Source organism: Rhinatrema bivittatum, chromosome 1 (assembly GCF_901001135.1).
Source record: "Rhinatrema bivittatum chromosome 1, aRhiBiv1.1, whole genome shotgun sequence".
In the NCBI taxonomy this organism is placed as follows: domain Eukaryota; kingdom Metazoa; phylum Chordata; class Amphibia; order Gymnophiona; family Rhinatrematidae; genus Rhinatrema; species Rhinatrema bivittatum.
Window position 1 is genome coordinate 651846133 of NC_042615.1, and position 14821 is coordinate 651860953.

Here is a 14821-nt window from a genome sequence, read left to right on the forward strand (position 1 = left end):
CTCGATTCGTGGTGCCTGTTCTGACTTTTCTTTCTCAGTATGTTTTTCCATTTTTTCATAGTCCCTTTGACCCAAAGCAGCTTGGGACAATTTATTGATTGGAGGGATTTTCTGTCAAAAAAAAAACCTCTCAGCAAGCTTTACTGCTCCTTCTATATATCTGTTGCGCATGCAGGCTTTGGCTAGCTGTTAAGAGAGTCCATGAGCAGCTACTGCGAGAGAATAGAAATGTGCCCTTGGACCTCGTTGAACCCGGAGAGGAGCTCTGAGGAAACAGAGGTTGGTGAGACGGATCCATGTCTGGGTCAAGACGAGGCCCAGGCCCCGGCGGATCTGCACACCCTGAGTGAGGCCAACCGCGTAAGATTGGTCTCTGAGTGGTCCTCCAAATACTCACAGCCCTTTCGGACCTGCCGCTGGGAACATCAAAGGCAGCAGGCCAGACAGGAGACAAGGGCAGACAAAGGCTCTGGAACATGAAGACTCAAAACAGGAAGCTTGGGACGTGAAGTCTCAGGATCAAGGTTCAGGAACAATGTCAAGTACTGGGTTGAGGCTGCAACGCAGCACGCCCTACACAGTCCACGCTTGAGTGCGAGGCAGACTCCAGATGGATACATGGAAGATGAAGCCGGAACATGGCGAAGATTCAGTAGAAGCCTGTACCAAGGCGCACCCTACACAGCCGCAAATGGCTGGTCACTGACCATGCTGGAATGGAACAGGTTCAGTCAGAGTCTTAGGCATGGACGGAGCAGCCACAAGAACATCCGAGGGCTGAGACTAGATTCAGGACAGGGAACAAGACGAGACTTGGCTTCAGGCATGAGACACAAAACCAAGACTAGACTTGGCTTCAGGCGAGGTTGACCCTCAGGAGGCTTGCGCTGCGAACGAGAAGACAGGCCCATGCCACGAGGTGACAAGACACTACATGGCACACCAGAAGAGATGACTATAAAGAACCAAGGGTCTGGAAGCAGAAGCGGAGATGAGGCATCAGGAAGGAACATCGGGAACCTCACGGAACATCAGGAACACCACGGAACATCAGGACAAGATGAGGGATAATCCAGAAGAGACCAGGAACATTGAGAACAATGAGGGATCCCCCGAAGAACAGGAGATACCAGCAGGAGCGAAGACGAGAAGTCCTTGAGAGGAACTAACTCCTTGCGAAGACCCTAAGGACTGGAAGCTGGGCCCTTATATAGGGCTGAAGATTAGGAGATGCCCAGGGAGGAGTCCAGGTGGGGCCCGGGGTATATCCGGCCGCGGGCCCTTTAAATCTAAGAGGAAGATGCGGGCCCGTTCCTAGAGGAAGCTGGGCAGGACCCTGGACAGTGGCCATGCTGCTGCTGAGACGCTGTTGCAGGAGCAGAGAGGAAACTGGACCTAAGAGCAGGCCACGAAGTTGGAGGTGGCATCCGAGCCACGAAGAAGCAGCTGGAGGCGGCTCCCTGCCACAGGCGATGCAGAGGACTGCGGCCTCTGGGCTGCGGAGCAGAAGAGATGATGTCAGCGGCTCCTGCTGCTCTAGAACGCCAGCACAGCACTGCTGTGCCGTGGAAGTAAGGCGGCCTCCAGGCCGCGGAAGGACATTGGAGGCGGCTGCTTCAAAGCCGCAAAGAAAACAGAAAGTCCGCGGCTTCTGCCGCAAAGTTAAGAAACTGCCCATAGCTCTGGCTGCGGGCAGTATCGCAACAATGTTTTATCCACACACTACTGAGAGAGGCATTGTTTATGATTACATTTGTAAATTAGAATTTCCCAATAGAGAGGTGGTCGTAAAAGCTGAAAGAATCCAGATACTTAAATACAGAACATACAGATAAAATGTCTCCAGATGCCTGTATCATCTGAAAATAAGCAGGTTATAGGTATATATAAAATAGAAATAAAAATAAAACTACTTTAAAATGTCTGCATACAAATGCCAAAAGTATGAAAAATAAGACTGGAACGTTAGAGTATATGGTGCTGAAGGAAGGATATAGGCATAATAGGCATCTCTGATACCTGGTGGAAAGAGGGTACCCAGTGGTACACTGTGATACCTGGGAACAAATTATATCAACATGACAGGACAGATAAAATTGTGGAAGAGTGACACTATTTGTTAAGGATGGCATAGAAACATAGAAATGACGGCAGAAGAAGACCAATTGGCCCATCCAGTCTGCCCAGCAAGCTTCACACTTCTTTCCTTTCATACTTATCTGTTTCTCTTGGCTCTTAGCAACCCTTGGTTCTATTTCCCTTTCACCCCCACCATTAATGCAGAGAGCAGTGATGGAGCTGCATCCAAGTGAAATATCAAGCTTGATTAGTTAGGGGTAGTAACCGCCGCAACAAGCAAGCTACACCCATACTTATTTGTTTACCCAGACTGTTATTCAGCCCTTATTGGTTGTTTTTTCTTCTCTCCTGCCGTTGAAGCAGAGAGCTGTGCTGGATATGCGTGAAGTATCAGTTTTTCTTCTCCCCTGCTGTTGAAGCAGAGAGCTATGCTGGATATGCGTGAAGCAAGCAGGATACATTCTGCAGGAAGGAAATTGCTCTCTGGAATCTTTATGACTAGTAATTACAAGAGTAAAAGGGAAAAGTATATTATAACACCTACCTAGCCAGAATGAGGAAACAGAATGCAAAATGCTAACAGAGATTTGACTGGCTAGTAAAATGGGCAACACTATAATAATGGGAAACTTCAATTATGTGAGTATCAATTGGTTAAATGTCACATCAGGACATGGAAGGGCGGCAAAGTTCCTAGATGCTATCAATGACTGCTTCATGCAGAAGTTGGCCATGGAACCAACAAGAGGGGAAACTAAATAACATCTAGTTCTCAATGGATTTCAGGGCCTGGTGCAAGAGATAAGTGGATCGCTTGGCAACAGTGATCATAATGTAATACAATTTAACACAAACACTAGAGGTTGAATACTAAGCAAAACTATTGGAGTAGCACTTAACTATAAAAAGTTAGACTATGATAAAATGAGGAAATTTGTTTAAAAAAATGTTTTTAAAGAAAGAAAGATGCAATGCAAGGTTAAAAACTTGCAGGATAGAAACATTGTACAAAAAGATTCAAAATCACCCAGTAATTATACAGTGTCATATGCATCAGCAACTTAGTAAGAACAAAATACTGCTGTACAATGTATGCAGAAAATGAAATGCACATGTAACAGGGTAAAAACTGTCTAACATCCACAAATGGAATGACATCATGTATCGGGACCAATACTAATCAACCAGCGACCAGCTGAATTGCGCTGGCTGCAAAAATTTAAACCAATTGTATTGTGCGATATGAATAAAAATTACATTGGAAAAAAAAAAACTTGCAGGATTCATGGATGCTGTTTAAAATTAACTTCTTTGAGACCCTGAGAAAATGTATTCTGCACTAAAAAAAAATAGACTGAAGGAAAACCTATATGATTGCCAGCATGGGTTAATAGTGAGATGAAAGAGGCAATTAAAGCTAAAAGGGTATCATTCAAAACCCAGAAAGTAGACCCAAATGAGGAAAATTGGGAAGAGCATAAGCACTGGCAAACTAAATGTAAAAAAGTAATTTAGCAGGCTAAGAGAATTTGAAAAGTTTGCATAGAGATAAAAACAAGCAATAAAGTTTTCAAGTACATTTGAAGCAAAAAGCCTGTGAAGAAGTCAGTTAGGCCACTAAATGACCAAGGGGTAAAAGGGGTGCTCAGGGAGGGCAAGGAAACAGAAAAATTGAGGTAATTTTCAAAGAGTAAATAGCCTGTACTTGCGTAATTGTAGATGACGCAAAATTATAAAGAGTAATTAAATCTCAAGCAGATTGTGATAAATTGAAGGGAACTTTGTGAGACTGGAAGAGTGGGCTTCCAAATGGCAGATGAAATTTAATGTGGACAAGTACAAGGTGATGCATATAGGGAAAAATAACCCTTGCTGTAGTTACATAATATTAGGTTCTGTCTGAGTTACCCCCCAGGAACGAGATATGGGCATCATAATGAATAATACTTTGAAATCATCAGCTCAGTGTGCTGTGAAGGTCATAAAAGCAAACAGAATATTAGAAAGGGAATGGCAAATAAAACAGTGGATGTCATGATGCCTCTGTATCGCTCCATAGTGAGACCGGACCTTGAATACTGTGTGCAATTCTGGTTGCCACATCTCAAAGAGATAGTGGCAGTGTAGAAAGTATAAAGAAGGGCGACTAAAATAAGGGTCATTGAGTGGCTGCCCTATGAGGGAAGGCTTAAGAAGTTAGGACTGTTCAGTTTGGAGAAGAGACAACTGAAGGGGGATATGATAGAAGCCTACAAAATCATGAAAGGGCTTGAACAAGTTAATATAAATCTGTTATTTACTCTCAGATAATAAAAGGACTTCATAAAGTTAGCAAATAGCTCATTTAAAACAAATTGAAGAAAATTATTTTTCACTCAGCACATAAGTAACCTCTGGAATTCATTGCCAGGGGATGTGATTACGGCAGTTAATGTAACTAGGTTTAAAAAAGGTTTGGATAAGCTCCTAGAGGAAAAATCCATAAACTATTAATAAGCAGTAGCTTGAGATCTATTTAATGTTTGGGTACTTGCCAAGTACTTGTGACTTGGATTGGCCACTGTTGGAAATAGAATTCTGGGTTGATGGTCTCTTGGTCTGACCCAGTATGGCATAACTTGTGTTCTTAAGGTGATGGAAAACCTCTCTTATGGAGAAAGGCTATATAGATTAAGATTCTTTAGCTTGGAAAAGAGACAACTGAGGGGAAATTTGATTGAAATTTCTACAATCATGAGTGGGGTAGAAAGGATAATAGGGAACGGTTATAAACCCTTTCAAACAACACTAAGATTAGGAGACACTCCATGAAACTAACAACCCAGCAGATTTAAAATAAATTGTAAGTATTTTTTCACTCTGCACACAATCAAGTTATGGAATCTATTGCCAGATGATGTGGTGAGAGCAACAGACATAGTGGACAGTTTCCTGAAGGAAAGTCCATAAACAGTTATTAGCCCGGTAGACTTGGGGAAGCTAGAGCTGGGAGCTTCCCTGGGAGTGAAATATAAGAAACAAGCCGTAAAGCCCGTTAAAACGGGCTACATCCCTCTGTCTCTCACCTCCCCCTCATTCTCTCTCCCCTCACTCTTCACCCCCCCCCCTCCCCCACCCACTCCCCTCCCCCCTCCCTCTCCTCTCACTCAGTCCCCCCCTCTCCCTCACTCCCTCCCACTCAGTCCCCCCTCTCCCTCCCTCCCACTCACTCAGTCCCCCTCTCCCTCCCCTCCCTCCCACTCACTCAGTCCCCCTCTCCCTCCCTCCCTCCCTTCACCCACCTCCATTTCCTCCCGGCGCCGTAAGCGCGACTTCCCGCAACCCTCACCCGGCTCCATTAACTCCTCCCGCTCCTGCCGGCAGATCTCGGGGGGGGGGGCGGGAGTGACACCCCCCCCCCCCCCGAGATCTGCCGGCAGATCTCGGTGGGGGGGGCGCGGGAGTGACACCCCCCCCCCCCCGAGATCTGCCGGCAGATCTGGGGAGGAGAAGCAGCGGCACCGCGCGCGCGGCGCCGCTGCTTCTCCTCCCGCTCCTGCGGCCCCACCGCCATTTTTTTTTTCTGATCGACATCCTTGCCCGCACATGCGCAGTAGAGCTGCGCTCTACTGCGCATTTGCGGGCCGTCAGTCACAGGCCATTTATAAGGTAGATAGATAAACTCTTGGGGATCTTACGGGTACTTGTGATCCAGACTAGCCACTGTCGGCAATAGGATGCTTGGCTCAATGGACCTTGGTCTGGGCTAGCATGGCATATCTTATGTTCTTAACTCTAGCTTCTATTACAGTTGTAGTTTTGCTTCATATAAACTCAACTAAAACATCAAATGAACTTATCACAATTAATATTGACTACAGTTCTTCATAATGAGTGTCATATAATTAATTGTTCTAATAAATGTTTGGAAGGTAAGTACTCGGTCTGTCTGATTAGCTGAAGCTGGATGAAAGGGCTAGCTGGCTATCTACCAGCACAAGTAAAGACAAAATGTTTTGAGACAACACAACTCCCAAAATCTTAACTTGGTCATACTCCCACAGGATCTCCCCCTCTAACATTAGGTGAGGACTTTCAGCAAAAATAGATGGTTTCTTAACCCATAACATCTTTGTCTTAGCTGAGTTTAATTTCGTTTTCCTGCATTCATAAAGAAAATTTTGTAAGATGCCCATTTAATATTATCTTTTTATCTTGTCTCCCAGGTCCCAGTTCTTTATATAGTTGCATATCATCTACATACATTGTGATAACATACATGTATCCCCTCAGACATAATCAAATCCCCCAGTGATCTAATATAGAGGCTAATCTTTTATTGATATGATTAATACAACATTGACAATAATTATTGATTAGAATGAGAGGCTAAAACCTTTTGAAATGTCACAGACTAGTTGCCATGGGGATGAGACACTGCCATTAAAAAGTACTCTCTGGGAATGATTTAATAAAAAGGACTCAAAATCATTTCAATTCTATGCCCTCAAAACACAACCTACAATGCTTTTGAGAGAGCATTGGAAGCTTGTGCCATAGCTATTGAATGCTTGCAGCCTTTCATGATCGTGATCCTCAGACTTTTATGAGGTGGTGCAGGAAAGGCTTGCAGATGTGCCTTACATTGATGGAAATCTCTTTAGAGTTCAGGTCAAGGAAGCAATTGATCTTATAAGATTATTGGCTACTCAGCCAATCTTTTAAAGACTGCACTCAATGAACTTATAGTACATTAACATAGCCTGCTATCTTTCAAAATCTCCTTCAATCAATCTCCCTGTTTCATGATGCAGATGTCCTCTGTTTCTCATTGTTCCCAGATATCTCTGTTCACCTACTCAGGGTTTCCACCCTGTGTTATCCTGTTATACTCATTCTCCTTGTTATGTCTTTGCTCATCATTGTTAATTTTTGATATTTTTAAATTTCAAACATCGTTCAATGTAACATGTTGTTCTGTATGTAAACCGGAGTGAAGGCAACTCTGCTATACCTCGGTATATAAAAAAATGCTAAATAAATAAATAAATAAGAAACCACTGTTGTATGCTTTAGACCCTATCCACTGCAGCTCTGATCCACCCTTCTCATCTGACATTTCATAGTGATTCACCTAGGAAGCAGTTTAAAAAAAAAAAATAAATTTGGGCTCTGCTTGCTTTAGACAACTGAGAACAAGGTCTCACCATCAAGACCAGAACTCTCAACCATATTTAGTCAGCCAGACAAACTAGAATTGGATATTTGACTGAAACTAGAAAAGATAGAATCCTCATCTTTATTCAGAATGATCCACACCATACTGGAGAGGCTGAGCTTTTTCATAAACCATTTGCACATATGCTCTGAGTCCTTTAGATCATAAGGGAAGATTAGAAATTATGCCTATTAGGAATCCGTTCAATCACACTCTCAAAAGTGCACTGAAGCTCGTTCAACACCAGGACTTGCTTAGGTTGAAAATCAACACCTCCTTTACAAACACTTCCTGGTATGTAGTGAGGAAAGAGCATGTTGGTGGTTTTTCTGGTTTGTGTATCTGTGGTCCAATTATAATGGCAATATGACAACATTCAGTATCCTTTTTGTGTTGTATGAGTGATTCACTCAGAAAACCTGCCTGTAATCTGAGGTCATATGGCAGCCGAGACAAGTCCTGTGTGGGAATCAGAGCTCCTAGTGGTGGAGAGAAGTTATGTTTTCGGTTTTAGCCTTACCCCTTTTACTACTACATGGTAACTGTGTTGTGAGAAACTCTCCTACATGTGCTACGTGTATACCTGAAGTGGATCTAGTTTTGTGATAATATATTGTACCTCCTTCCAGTCTTACAGAGGCTTGAATTGAATCCTTTATATTTCTCCCTTTTTGTTCCAGTTGTGTGCATCATTTCAAATGTCTTTTGTTCAAAAAGAGCAGATTTACAGGACCCCATTTGTTTTTTCTATGCCAGATCTCATGTTGATTATGTGGAAAAGATATGGGTCCCTATTTTCATAACTGGATTGTGTTTTAATATTCTTTTTGTTCCTTCAATAGAAATCCAGGTGATCCTGCTTTGTGGTGTCTCTTATCACGGCTGGTTCCTCACTATGCTCCACAATATGCAAAGGTAACCTACTAATACTTATTTCTGTAGCACTAGGACACATTCACAGAGTTCTGTAGAGGCCCATAAGACTATGCACCATGGAGCTTGGAATCTAGTCAAGATACTAGACAAATAAGAGGTGCTTCAGGCATTTTATTAAAAAAATCACAAGGCTAGGATCATTGAGAATTAGAGTTTAAGATTTAAAAGCAACCTCAAAATATGGTATGTAAACTGGATTTGAATATGGATAGAGAGGGATAAAAGTTGCACCAGATCAAGGAGTGTATTCCAAGCATATGGCACAACAAGGTTGAAAGCATGGAGGAGAAGGGCACAGATGATAAGCAGCTTGTCCAAATAACAGAACTCACAAGAAGGACAGTAATGGGAGAAAAGAGGAGAGGTAATGAGGTACTGCAGAGTGAATGCACTTGTAGATGAGTAAGAGAAGCTTGAACTGCATGTGAAAGTGGATGGAGGGGCAACATAGAGACTTGAGAAGAGGGATTATATGGTCGTAGTGAGTTTAGAAGAAAAGTTACACAGCTAAATTTACCATAGACTAGTGGAAAGAGATGATTCAGTGGGGAGACCTGTGAGGAACATATTGCAGTAATGTAAACAGGAGGTAAGGAAAGTTTGGTGGTATGCAGAAAGGAAGGGATGGATTTTAGTGATATATAAAGAGAAGTCAAACATTTTAGCAGTATTTTAGATGTGTGCAGTGAAGGAGAGAGGGGAGTAGAACATGACAACATTTTGCCCTGAGGTAGAAAAAGGGAGAAGACGGAAGCTCTTAATTTTTTCAAAGATATGTATCCTGAATAGTCATACTGATGGCTCAAGTAACATCATAGAAATATAGATTATGCCAGCAGATAAGAAACGTAAAGACCATTTGGTCAGCCCAATTTGTTTCATGTTTCTGTGCCAAAAGTCCCAGTTGATCCCTGACTTTCTTCACTTTGCAACTTAATCTGTACTTTCCTGAATACTGTTATTGTTTTACATCAACCACCTCCAGAGGAAGGCAGTTACATGCATCCACTACCCTTTTCATGGGAAAATATTTTTGATATTGCTCCTAAGTCTGCTTCCTTTCGGGCCGATTCAGTAAATTCCGCGGGAGTGCGCGCGATACAGTATTTAAATTAGGCCCGGCGGTAGAAACGGGCAAAATGAGGCGCTAGGGACACTAGCGCGTCCCTAGCGCCTCCTTTTTGACAGCGGCAGCTGTCAGCGGGTTTGACAGCTGACGCTCAATTTTGCCGGCGTCGGTTCTCGAGCCCGCTGACCGCCACGGGCTCGGAAACCAGACGCCGGCAAAATTGAGCGTCCGGTTTTTGACCCGACAGCCGCCGGCCGACTTCAAATTTTTTTTAATTTTTTTTTTTTACATTTTTTAGCCTTCGGGACCTCTGACTTAATATCGCCATGATATTAAGTCGGAGGGTGCACAGAAAAGCAGTTTTTACTGCTTTTCTGTGCACTTTCCCGGTGCCCGAAGAAATTAGCGCCTACCTTTGGGTAGGCGCTAATTTCTGAAAGTAAAATATGCGGCTTGGCTGCACATTTTACTTACTGAATTGCGCGTGAATACCTAATAGGGCCCTCAACATGCATTTGCATGTTGAGGGCGCTATTAGGTTCGGCGGGTTGGATGCGCGTTTTCCGCCCCTTACTGAATTAAGGGGTAAGGGAAAACGCGCGTCCAATCAAAGGTTAACTGTATCGGCCTGTTTGAGCTTCATCTTGTCACCTCTTGTTCTTGAACTTCCTTTCAACTGAAAAAGGTTTGCTGTTTGTCTATTACCACCATTGAGATATTTGGCTCTACCATATTCCCCTGGCTCTTCGCTCTTCTGTACATATTTAGACCTTAAATTAATCTCTTAGGACTTTTGGTGCAGGCCTTGCACCATTTTAGTAGCCCTTCTCTGTACTGCCTTTAGTCTGTGTATGTCCTTTTGGAAATATGACTTCCAGAATTAAATACAGTACTCTAGGTAAGGTATCACCGATGATTTGTACAGTAACATCTTCTTTTGTTTCTACTGGTTACGCCTCTCTCTCTCTCTCTGTACTCTAGCATTCTTCTTACTCTGGCCATCGCCTTGTTTCACAGTTTTGCTACCTTGAGATCAGCAAATATAATCACCTAAAGTCTTTCTCCTGATTGGTACACATTAGTGTCTTACATCTATTACGTACTGCTTAGTTGGATTTCTGCACAGAAACAGTATGTGACAGCAGATGAATTCCATTAGCCCATTTAGTCTATCCAATTTCATTCCTGGTACAATGAAATAGACATCAATAACTGACTTTCTCCATCCACAAGCAGGATGAAATCACCAGTAACCCATGGGTCCCATCTCTCAGAGCTCAGAAGTGTTTCTGAGCATGCATAGGAGTTTTGGTGCACAATCATGAGCCTCTTAGTCTGTTTTCATCCAAGCTACCGCATTAATAGGTTCCTTCTTTCTTGATTTTTTTGGCAAATCATTTGCTGTTTTGCTTTTACTGCTTTTTGTGAAGTAGTTCTTCATCCAGCTGCCTTGCCAGCCCCACAAACAAAGCTTATAAATTCTACCAAAAAACAGTGTCTTTGCAAATGGGTAAAGTCAAATCAACGAAACGTGTGGTTGGTGGATTTATGACTTGCGGGAGTGGGCACTATATGTCTGTCATGGACACTCACACTGTCTGCTACGACTGCCTAGACCCAGACCATGATGCTCTATATTGTCCCAGATTTTGGCTGGATGTCTCCATGCGCACTCCATACCTCCACCTGGAAGATGGAGGACCTTTGGAAGACATCATCAGGTAAGGCCATAAAGCTTTAGTGCACCGGTGGGCAGTGGTATCACTCCGCCTCCCAGAATGAGGCCTGTCTTCGTGCCTGGCAAAAGAAATAACGCGAATCACACCAGAAAACAGTCTCCTCATCGTTTCACAAATCTTTTGGAAAAGTTCCATCCCCTGTTGGCACTTGCTCATGGACATGATGCTGGAGGGGATCTCCACTTAATGCCAAGAAGAGCGCCTTTGTTCTCATCAATGAGAAGTTTGGTGCAAAAGGTACAATCCTACATGGTGTGGCGGCCCTCCATGGCACTAGGTAGCCTATTCTTCCCAGTTGCCTATTCTTTCAGTTGCATCAGCCCAGAACATGTCTGCACCAAAGTGCATTTGATTCCTTCAGCAGAGAATGCCTTGATGCCGAGAAGTGAGCTGCCTTTGACTCTGTAAAATAGTCTTGGCATGGGGATATTCTTTGCCTGTGCCAAAAGCGTAGGCTGGTTTCAGCCAGAGGAGTGCATTGGCACAGACCATGTGGATACCAAATGTTTCCCAGGCCCAAGTGCCTGATCCAAAGAGTTTGTCTTCACCACTAGCCACAGTAGTACTTAGTGAGGATATGAGCCCATCTGGGTGTCAGGAGGAGGATATTGTCCCATCTGCAGATGGAAGCCTTACTGTCAGAGGTAATAAGGAATTTCTTTACCGCCTTGCTTCTGGAGGACCACAGAGGAATGATGGAGCTTTTCCTGTCCTGTATGGAATAGTTTTTCCTGCATAACAATGTCAAGGGAGTCCCCAAGATGTTCTAGCATCCACCCAAGAATTTCACCAAATAAAGTGAGTCTTCTCAAAATTGGCTGGTTACCCTTCCCTCAGGGCATCTCTGCTCACAGATTTAGGGGAGGAAGAGGCAGACTCACTTTTTTTGGAGTTTTTAGCAGTCCTTTCTCAGAGTACTAGAGGGGCGTCTCTATGGCCAACCTCTTCATCTGAATCATAGATTAGTGTGCTGCAATGGTCTGAGGATGAGGGAGTCCACAGGGATATGCCGACTGACCCTTCTCCATCTTTACCAAGGCACACTTTCCTCCCGAGGACATTTACTCTTGCTTCCTGGAGATGGCAAGTAGGCTGTCCATTAATCTCAGGAAGGAAGACTATCCAAGAGCAGATGTTTTCAGCCTGCATTGGTTCATTCAGCCCTGACAAAGTCCACTTTTGTTCTGGTTCATGGCCTTTTAAGAGACCTCCAGCTGAGTGTAGCAGAACCGCATATCTTGCTTACTAATGGTGCACAAGCTTGATTTAAATAGAGTCCAGGCCAGTCCAGGACTCTATTTAAATCAAGCTTGTCAAAGACCTTAAATCAAGTGTCAAAGACCTTATAACCAGAATGAATCAGCTGTCTATCATATTCTTCTACATCTCCCAGGGCCTGCTGGAAATTTTCCTGAAGATGGTCCTCCAAGTTCACACAAAGTTTAAGCTTCGGCAAACATTTGTCCACATATTGTACCATGAAGAATTGGTGAGCTGCAATCTTATGCTGAGCATCAATCCTTGAAAGCCTCTTTCCAAAAGCATCCAAAACTTCTAATCTTTTCTAGGCAGTTTGTTAGCATGGTCTCTCAAGTGTTTTGTTCTTCCATGACAGAATGGTGTGGGATCTGGACTACACCATTCTGTCGTGGTGTAGATTAGCAGGCAACTAAAGCACCGAAGGCATCAAACAAGGCCCAAGCTTCAGTTACAGCTTAGGTTGCCACCTTTCTCTCTGCCAGGCAGCTGTTGAGGATGATCAGGAGGAATCCAATGCGTCTGGAAAGAGCAAAGTGCTTCCTCTGATAGAAGGGGCACTTGTACATGAAGCATGAGCATCCAAAAGTGGAGGACAGTTATTGCAGAGTGGATTGAAGCTCTTTAACTAACAACACAGTCTCCTGCACCTTATCCCCAAAAAAGGTCTTTCCCATGCATAGGGCATCCGATAGGTGATCATAAACATCCTCCTGGAGACTGGACTACACCATTCTGTCATGGATGGGCCATCTCTTTTGCATTAAGAACCTTCTGTCACTTGCTCTCAGTAAACAGAATCTTGATCCAAACAGACAATCTGGTAGCCATGTTTTACATAAACAAGCGAGGTGGCACAAGTTTGTACCTCCTCTGTGTGGAGGCCCTCAGAATTTGGTCATGGATCTGTCATCATAGTGTCTATTTCCAGGCATCCAGAATATGCTGTCACACCAACTCAGAGTCCTAAAGCCTCACAAGCCTAGATCAGAGTTGCAGACAATCTGTTCCTCCACTGGGGAACTCGGGGAAATGAACTGTTTACATCGGAGGACAAATAGAAGGTCAGGCAGTTCAGCTATCAATGCTTTCACACTCAACTGGAGTATCTGTCTTCTCTATCCATACCCTCTGATTCCTCTCATTTCCAGAACCATCCAGAAGTCCTTCAGGACAAGGTACTGACTATTCGCATAGCTCTAGTGTGGCCTCATCAGGTTTGGTATCCTTTCATCTGTTAATTCAGTCCCTGATCTGACTGGGAATATCTCACTGTAATCACACAAGAGGTTGGAAAGCTTTGCCACCCAAATATTTCATGCTTTCTTCTCACAGCTTAGATGTTGAGCACAAGTTAGTATCCTCCTTGCTGTTTCCCAGAGAAGTGGAATACATTCTTATTTCATCTAAGAAACCTTCCACCAGGAGATCTTACAGTTTTAAGTGGAAGAGATTCTCTAATTGGTGTAAATCTTGTCTTCTGAACCCTTTCACTTGTGGTCCAAGATATCTCCAATATCTTCTTCCTATCATCTTCTGGGCTCAGCTCTTCTGCTGTCAAGGTTCATCTCTGTGCCAAAATAGCTTATTACTAATGAATGGATGGAACTCCTCTTTCTCTCTCCACTCTTTAGAATCAAAGTTCATAAAGGGGCTGCAGTATACCAAGTCTCAAATACTGTGGGACCTCAATGTGGTCCTGACTCAACTCATGAAACCTCCTTTTGATCCTCTCAAGTCGGTGGAGCTGAAGTTTCTCACCTGGAAGGTCGTGTTTTTCGTGGCTGTCAATTAGGCATGCAAAGTGAGCAAATTATAAGCCCTGGTCTCTTATTTTGCCATACCTTCAGTTCTTCCACAAAAGAGTTGTTCTATGCGCTCAACTTAAGTTTCTTCTAAAAGTAGTTCTGCATTCCACATCAGTCAAGCAATCATGCTGCCTGTGTTTTTGCCAAAACCTTATGCACACAAACGAAAACAGGCTATATTTAATAACATCTTCACAACAGTGACTTCAGGACGCATTACATAATAAATTCAACTCACCTCCCTCATAACCCCTTCATTCATTGGACTGTGAGAGAACCCTAGTATATTACTTACAGAGGATTCACCTGCCCCGTTAAAGTTCTCAGCAGTTTTTGTCCTTTGATCCCAATACATTGGGAAGGTTAGTTTCCAAAAGAACTTTGTCCAGTTGGCTAGTAGACTGTATATTACACTCCTATGCTCTGGCAAGATAACAATTTATAGATTCTACCAAGGCTCAGCAAGTCCCTCCCATACTTTCCTCTTTTGGCAGCTGCCATATTAACTGGCACAAGACCTCAGGCATTCAACTGCTATGCCCCTAAACTATGGAACAAGTTACTACTACATCTTCACCTTGAAGCAAGCTACTTTACCTATAGGAAACAAGTGAAGGATTGGCTATTCATTCAGGCCTTCTCATAGACTCCCACCATCCCTGAATGACTTTCTGTTCTCTTGAACATAAAATTCTTATCAACCCACAACCTTCTTCTGTAATGATGACTTTTCTAC

At 43.4% G+C, this 14821-nt stretch overlaps 1 protein-coding gene across 2 annotated transcripts in view; it reads left to right on the forward strand.

The window, feature by feature from the left end:
- The window catches only part of TTC37 (tetratricopeptide repeat domain 37), a 539154-nt gene that overhangs the window by 419906 nt on the left and 104427 nt on the right, over positions 1–14821 (forward strand). For both annotated transcript variants that reach the window (XM_029573103.1, XM_029573110.1), the window contains exon 32: positions 8119–8191. In XM_029573103.1, the coding sequence (XP_029428963.1) occupies positions 8119–8191 (73 nt within the window). The remainder of the gene's footprint in view (positions 1–8118; positions 8192–14821) is intronic.